The 8,627-nt window shown below is 38.1% G+C and overlaps 1 protein-coding gene across 1 annotated transcript in view; it reads right to left on the minus strand.

The window, feature by feature from the left end:
- Positions 1–8,627, minus strand: part of PIEZO2 (piezo-type mechanosensitive ion channel component 2) — a 251,072-nt gene that overhangs the window by 157,320 nt on the left and 85,125 nt on the right. The window contains exons 6-8 of the mRNA XM_012648377.1: positions 5,879–5,917; positions 4,819–4,957; positions 2,102–2,250 (exon numbers count right to left, since the gene is read on the minus strand). Coding sequence (XP_012503831.1) covers positions 2,102–2,250; positions 4,819–4,957; positions 5,879–5,917 — 327 coding nt within the window. The remainder of the gene's footprint in view (positions 1–2,101; positions 2,251–4,818; positions 4,958–5,878; positions 5,918–8,627) is intronic.

Here is an 8,627-nt window from a genome sequence, read left to right on the forward strand (position 1 = left end):
ATAAAACATTTTCTAGGTATGTTTGAGGTAATTGAAATCAATTGCATTCCTGAATATCATAAATATCAAGAGTTAGTTTTAAGGTTCAAATGTTTTACAAATCTGTTTTGCTTCTGGAAATTAGATAGGTATTGAGATAAATAAAGTCAGCATGCAATAAACAAATATTTCCTCTCAGTAATTTGCAAATCTGTCCTGAAGCACCACTAGCTTTTTTTAAGTGATAATTTAAATTGATGGTTAAATATACATGATAATTATAAACAGGAAATTTAAATTCCTTTTATCAAAATTAAGTTAGTGAATGACAACTAGTACCAAGTCTGAATTATTTTCATGAAATTATTATTTCTCGGAAATAGAATTAATCAAAGGTTAGGTAATATTTAATGTATTTATGTTAAGTAACATATTTAATAACTGCATTTATTCCAGTATGAAATGCAGATATAACTCTGCTATTCTTTGTGTGACCCAGGAAAATAATTTTCATGGATATTATAATTACAGCAGATCCTCCCTCCCCAGCCCCTTCATTATTCTTGTTTGGGAGGATGAGGGAGAAAAAGAAATTATGAACATTAAAAAAAACTGTCTCTTCTTTTAATGCCAAGTCACATGTTCTTTCCAGTTGTGGTAGTTGGTAAGTAGAATGTGCATTGTGCTGTTTCTTATGTTCAGTTTCAGAATTGTCTAAACAGTATATTTGTACATTTTACTTTTTAAATAAATGCTAATATCATTTTAACAGACTTGACTCCTCTGTTTCTGTGTGTGATTAAGAAGTCTGTAATAGGGAGCTTCCATGGAAGGCAGGCACTTCTAAAACATTAATATCATGGCTCTATTAATACAATGGTACCAGAAAAGCACACGTCTTTAATGAAAGATTATGTTGTTTTACAATAGATTTTTTTCTATTACGTAACAAAATGTGTATTCAAAGATTTCTTTAAGCTCTATTTCTTCAAAGAAAAAAACAAACTTACCTGGCTTAAGGAGAAAAAAAAATAAATATATACTTTTTGAGTTCAGAATCAGAATTATAAATTGTATTTACAATATGTTTGATATTTAACATTCAGAGATTTGCTTCAATTTAAAGTAGAGGCTGATAGATAGAAAATGCAAAAAGGTAACCGAAGAGCGGAGAATTAATTTCATGTAAAGAAAGGGCTGGCAATCCTCAAGAGCACCTTCAATTTTAAGGAGCTTTCTTTCTCCTAGCCTTCCCTCATGTGGGGCTGTGTTCCTCACTAGAAACTAAAGTTGAGTTTTATATGGGTTCATCTGGGAATCATCTTGACTAAGTGCCTGGGGAAACTGTATCTAGGTATTTTTTTCCCATAGAGTTAGAGAATATTTTTATTTTTTATCTTCAAAAGTGTCTATGGGATCTCATCATCGACCACAGAGTTTGGAAGAGTTCTATTTCAAACAAGAAATATTAGGTTTCTCAAAAATAAATTATCTTCGTCAAGAAAATTTGTTTTTAGGAAAGGGAGAGATTAGAGCCTCTATTGTCTTCCACCTTTAGGCCAAAGGATTATTTTTGAAGCTATGACGTTGGATATGGAGAATGTATCTAGAGATGATAGAAACATGCATAAACTGAGAGCTCACAATTGGAACAAGCTCTTGAGAACCGTGGTTGCTTGATGTTCATATTGGCAAAAAGTTATTACAGCTAAGATGGAATAGTCTCACCCAAATCTAGGACAAGATGTGAATATAACTCTCAATATCTGAAAGAAATAAAAGCAGCCTCTATTAACATCAAACACCTTCAATACCTTTTAGAAAAACTACCTAATATGTCCTCTGAAGTTGGGAAAATAGGGAAGAGCCTGACTTGATAAACTAATTTGAGAGAAATGGATTAATATTTAAAGGAAGGATAAGTAGGGTTGAAAAGGACATGATTTTGCAACCTATAGTATAAAAATCCCATGAAAAATTAACATAGCAGACCATTCTCTGCCAAGGCATTGGGAAGATTGCTATACTTATATTGGCCCTGAGAAGATGGCAGAGCTTAGAGCCCATAGGGCTGTGGACACCACTCTCCAACACCCTGCCGCTGCCGCTCACTCGTACGTACCATCATAGCAATGAGGGCACAGATATAGCTTTGTTTCATAATGAATTGGAACACAGAGACCATGGCATGAACTTTGACGCTTCTTTTCTCCTCATGGCTTTGTTCCTCTTCAAATTCTGCTTTCTCTTCCTCCTCTTCGTCTTTCTTTTCTAGATGGAAAAATATTTTACGTAACTATTTATGCAAATATGAAATTTGTATAAATGTTCCAAGCAGTAAAGCACATGTATGATTTTGACATAGCTTTTACTTAAGACTTCAGAAATTATTTCCAATTAATAAAGCCCTTCGAATTCAAACAGAATCAGTACGTTCTGCCTGGTCAGTGCAACGGGACCCTGCACTCAGAAATCGTGGGAAGAAAATTTCCATTTGGGAGGGTGTAGAAAATTTCCATTTCCTGGCATTCATGCCCTTGTGTGAGCCCTTCTCCCTGAGTGTGGGGACCTGGGACAGGCTTCTAACAAACAGAACACTTCAGAAGGGATGGAGTGTCACTTCCGAGATGCAGTTTCAAATGACCGTGGCTTTCACCTTGGGCACCTTCTCTGCTTCCCTCACTCGCTTGTCCTGAGAGAAGCCAGCTGCCATGTTGTGAACTGCCCTGTGGTGAGGCTCAGGCGGTGAGAACTGATGTCTCTGTTGGCCAGCGGTCAGCAAGAGCCCGAGGCCAGCTAGCCAACAGTGGGCTTGGCAACAGATTCTCCCCCACTCAAGCCATCAGAAGAGATGGCAGCCCCGGCCAGCAGCTTGACTGCAACCTCATGAGCGACCCTAAGCTATAGGCACCAACCTAGTCACACCCAGATTCCTGACCCAGAGAAGCTGTATGACACTAAATGTTGTTTTAAGCTGCTAAATAAAGTGTCCTGTCTTTCTTGTTTGAGTTAAATGGGCTGTATACAAGTTGGTTAGAGAACCGAGTTTCCTAGCACCATGAAGAGGAAGGATAAACTGCTGAAAAATCAGTGACCATGCATGCTACCCCACACAGGCTCCAAAATCAGGAGCAGAAACTTACTGGCTTTCATTCCTCCAGCAGAGGACTGGATAACCCTAAGAGTTATAAGGGAGAGCCTGCAGATCATAGACAGTGATGAAAACACTGAATGTGATGAATTTTAGAGTTACTTGCATACTACCTTTCTAGTTGTGACATATTTTGTGTGCATAGTCAATTAAAAAAAAAAAAACAAACACTTCCCAGCTTTTGTTTCACTTTTGATAGCTCAATTTATGATTTGAGTATTTTTCTATTGTCCTTGTCAACAGTCAAAATTCTATTTATTTGTTCTCATATGAATAATGTGTAAATAGATGGACATCTAGGCTGTAACCTGAACATCTCAAACATTAGAAGTCACAAATGCCAATTCTTGGGCTCTGCCCTTTGTAATTCTGGAGCCAATGCTCTGAAAACCACACCTTGGAAAACACTGAATTTCCTTAAGCTTTTCAGTTTAATCTTGAGTTGCAAACAAAAACGCATGCAGGTAGGAAGCAGAAAAGGGTAACAAACGGATAGAGTCTGATGCTGTGGAGCTCACAGGTACCATCTGGGGTTGGGGAGTGCGTGTGGCGGAGTGGGTGGGGGAGGGTGACTGACCTTGATTTAACCTTACTAAGGAATGTCGAATAATGTGACTAACCAGTTATACAGTTAAGTAGATACACTGTCAAGGGCAACTGCAGGAAGTACAGATAAAGAATTACGAAGAACAGAACATCGGAATAAGCCTGATGAAGAATTATGCAAAAAGGCCCTCAGAGTAAGCATAACGTATCATCGGTGCAAACTGGATAGCTGCTGGCCGTTCGCTGAAGGAGGATAATGTCTAACAATACCAGTGTTAATCACATATAAATAGAGATACAAATCAATTATAATTTTGTAGCCACTTAGCTGCTACCTGCATGCTTCATGTATTGTACTCTTTTTTTTCCTCAATACTAAAGTTAGGTAACTCTGTCTTTATGGACTAGCGACTGGCAGTTAGGCCCCAGCAGGGGCCATGATAACGGAAGTCCAGCTAACCTTGCAGAGAGGCAGGGACTAATGTTGCCAGATGTTCACATTCTACAAGGGATTCCAGAAATTTCCATTTCTAGGTCAGAGCTACAGCTTTTAAAATGATGGTTACTATTTAAATTCAAAAAAAACATTTCACCTGAGGGTGAAATCTCAGCCCCAGGCCACCAATTTGTCATCTCAAGTAATAGCTTGCTTTCCTTCAACATAATAAACTGAGAGAAAAGGCAGAAAAAGCCCTGTACAAGTTTTGATGTTCTCCTTTTTTTAATGACCAAAAAGGACCCTTTTTATAAACACTCATGCATTAGCCAGAAAACTACTGACCCTAATTACAACATCAATGAAAAGAAAGACTAACATACATATATACACATGTAGATTTAATGCTATACATAAATTGACATGGTTAAAATGGTTTTTACCTTTTTTTCAAAGTTTGCCCCAATTATGCTATTTGTTTTGTATACAAGGATAGAATATAAATATGCTAGGACAAAATATAGGCAGAACTTAAAGAAATGAGCTTAATTACACTGACCATAGAAGAAGATAAAACGTCTGTTTTGAAAAAAAGGAACCAAATCCAATAGACAACAAACAAAAGCAAGAGAGAGGCCAAGCTTACGAAAGAGAGGGAAATACAACCCTGTGCATAACACGCGCCTTCCCAGGGCTGGCTCCTTACCTGAGGATTCGTCGGAGGGTTCCCATCGGTACTGTGGGGTTGAGTACAGGTCGGCTTTGCCAGGGCCGTTCTCCATGGGCAGGCTGGGGTGGATGGTGTGGTAGTCCACGGGGTTGCCATTCACAGTCACAAGCAGGCCCTGAAGGGGTGCAGGGAAAATGACACCTGTCACAGCAGCTCTGGGTTTCCAATGTCAACATACCCCCTCCTCCCTTCCTCTGCCCTCCCTTCCTCACCTGGCAGTGAGAAGCCGAGTGCAAGCGGAACAATTTAGTTCAAGATATCTTGCAATATCATAGCAAGATGTATCTTGTACATTCCCTCTCCAAATCCAGCCTCCACAGAGTGACTGCAGTACAAGGTGTATCAGATGTGATCTCACTTCTGTTGCAAACTGTGTGACACACCCTCTGTGCTCAGTATAAAGTGCAAACGCTCCTAAAAGGCTGTCTGAGGCCTTCAGGATCTGTTCTGATCTCTTGGCTTCTTTGGCTCTCGCCACCGTCTACCCCTTAGCCATCCCTCCAGCCGTATGGGACTCCAGACCTTTCCTGGACCTGGACCCAACTGTGCCCCACCCCACACCCCATGTAGCTCTGTACAGGCTGAATGCAAATGTCCTTCAGGTCTCGGCTGAGACAGCACCCTCTGGGGTCTCTGTCTGACTGCAAGGTTGCAGTTTCCTCGCTGCCCCGCTAAGTGCAACTGCCTGTTTTTCCCCTCTGTCTCTTTGCCTTTACAATTTTTGAGACAAACGTACAAATACACACACGCACAATGGACATGCAAGACATCCTATTTAAAATATGTAATATACATATCTACAGAACAAAATCCCATAAAAAGGCTTTTTAAAAGTTTAAATACATTATATATGATTATGCTCAATCTCATGAGTTATTATTTTAACAACTAGATATAATTTCTGCAAAAAAAATTGAAAAGCTTATGGAAATTTTATAGATCACTAAAATATTCTCAAAAGAGCTAATTCCATTTCTGTCAGTGACTTTCACATCACTTACACAAGAGTACATGATAATTCTAAGGGTATACTAACATCAGATGGCTTGTAGTCATCCTGGGTCATGGATAGAAGCTGCAAAGAGCAAAGCAGGACAGCATGTTAGTAAGGAAGCTGAAAGCATTTTAATGCTTCACTATACAAATACCCATTCTCTTTAACTCACTGATTGCTAGTATGTTAAAACTGCCATGCGAAATATAAAGAAACAAATAACTGAATTGGATGTTGCTGTTTATTATAACTATTTTCCAGCTTCTGAGGTTAACTTTTAATTATGACAGCAAATAAGCAACAATAAGTTACATGACTATAAAAGTTATTATGTTTTTCAATTATTTTGTTCTAATAGAATAAGCAGCTTAGTTTTATACTCCTGGAACCCTTTAAGAAATCTGCAGAATTTTGAAAGTATTTACTTTTCAGGAAGTAGAAGTTTCATTATAAAAAAATTGATTTGTAGTACAGTTTGAGCTTATTTTAAGACTTGCATACTATCTACAACAAAATAATTATGTGACTGTGCTTTCGAACCATATTAGTGCCAAGTGGTTTGGGCTTCCCCCAAATAATCATTAGCACAGCAAATGGTTCTATGACATTTTTGGGTCAGGACTCATTTACATTCTTAAAAATCACTGAGGTCCCAAAGAGCTTTTATTTTTGTGAGTTCTATCTATCAATGTCTATCATGTTAGAAATTTACATGGGCATTTAAAAATATTTATTAATTCATTTAAAAATATTTATTAATTCATTAAAAGTTTTAAAAAACCACTACATGTTAACATAAATAAATGATTCAAATAGCTATATTTAAAAAACAAATAGTAAAAAGAGTGTCATTATTTTACACTTTTGCATAGCTTTTTAATGAGACAACTGGACTTCCATCTCTGTTTCTATGTCAAATCTGCTGTGATATGCTGTTTTGGTTGAAGTATATGAAGAAAATTTGGTTTCTCAGAGGAATGCAATTGGAAAAGGAAGGAGTATTTTAATAGTCTAACCAGATAATTGCAGATAGTCATTGCTACTACATCAAACTCAACCAGTGGTAGTTTCTTGAAGGTTAGTTGTGCTGTGGAATCTGAGACTATATTACTGACCTTGTCATACTCTGTAACATTAAAACCCATCAATATATATTGCACCTTAGGCAGTGATGATTTTGAGGCTGTTGGTTTGGTGAGTTATACAGCTCTATCAAGTACTGACACATTTCATTATGTGATATTTGAGAAGCACATTTGTTAACATCACACCGATCTCATCAAAAAAGCCCTTAAATATCAAAAGTTTTCAAGCGCTCAGTGGTGGATACAAGTTTTCCAAAAATTCTAAATTTTACTCAAGCATTGAAATTTTATCATTGCAACAAATGCTATCAGCTGTTTGCCTCTAAGTGTCAGGCTCCATTTATTTTCAAGAAATTGTCTGCCACATACCCAAATCTGAATAACTGTATTTGTCCATAGCTGTTCTTTCAGGTAAAAGTGGTTGCTATGGAAACACAGCGAGTTCTGCTCACAATGCTTTCACCGGGTCCTATACTTTTTATCATGACAGTTGTCGGACTTCGTACGTGGCACATTATGCAGACTTCCCATTTTGTCACACATATAAAAAGACATGCATGCCAAGGTTGAGATTTAAGAAAATTAATAACTCTGTCTGGTTCATCGAGGATGCGCTTAAGTGAAACCAGCCTTTTTGTTTTGTTTTCTGTGTGAGCTCGGCAATGAACAGCTTGATCTATAATCACCACTCTCTGCGCCTCCACCTTGGTTTGGTCTCTGGTGCTGGCAGTTTTACCCACCGTTACTTTTGTACCATCAAGGCAAAGATCTTATGTATTAGTATGGAAATAGTTTGGAGCTTGAGGACCCCTGCAAGGGTCTCAGGATCCCAGAGGTCCACAGGCCTCACTCTGAAAACAGCTGGGCTATCGTCTTTTGATATCTGTCCTTTACTGAAATGCAGAAGATCATCTGAAACTTGGTGAGGTGAGAGATAGGAAATGGCCCCTGAAAGTCCCCAGATGTCTTAGGGCTCCATCTCTGCTCCACAGTGCCATCACCCCTAAGGCGGCTCATTCATTGTCCTGCCCTGTCTCAGCACAGGGTAGTAGCACTGAGAGTAGGACCTTGTCTTACAGAAACTCACCTGCTACCAAAGGAGTCAGAGAACCCACTCCTCAATTCTCAGACATGCTGGGGGGCAAAATGCTGACCCCAACCAAGAATTATGAGTATTTGTCTTTACAACATTGCAAACAGGCCATTTTAACAAATCAATAAAGCACTGACTCAGTTGAGTTCAAAATGGTCAATAAGTGATTAAAAGGTCATATGAATTATTTATTATATATAAAATACATGAGTTCTCTGAATTATCCAACTGTAACTCACTTTTCTTTGTCAACACACAAGGTTGTCTCAAAGCATTGAGAGATCCTCCAGCATACGCATACAGACTGTTTGGGTCTTCTCTAAGTGGTTATTGAGCTACTATTGTGGCCAGTTACCCCACAGAGTGAAATTATTTTTTGCAATGTATTTCAACTTTGAAACTTTCATTCCCCCAGTGCTAACAAATTGCTTTGTTATTTTTGGTTTGTTTTAAATACAAAATTATTTTTTTAAAAATTAACAACATTCTTTTTAGGATTAAGAGAATTCAGTAGGAAGCACTGAAATATAAAATGATATTCTTGTAGGGTCTGATGGGACTGTGATATTTCCTCTAGAAATCTTATGTTTCCTCTCTGAATGGAGCTCTCTGG

The sequence above is a fragment of the Propithecus coquereli genome, unplaced genomic scaffold (genome assembly GCF_000956105.1).
Source record: "Propithecus coquereli isolate 6110/MARCELLA unplaced genomic scaffold, Pcoq_1.0 Scaffold283, whole genome shotgun sequence".
Classification (NCBI taxonomy): domain Eukaryota; kingdom Metazoa; phylum Chordata; class Mammalia; order Primates; family Indriidae; genus Propithecus; species Propithecus coquereli.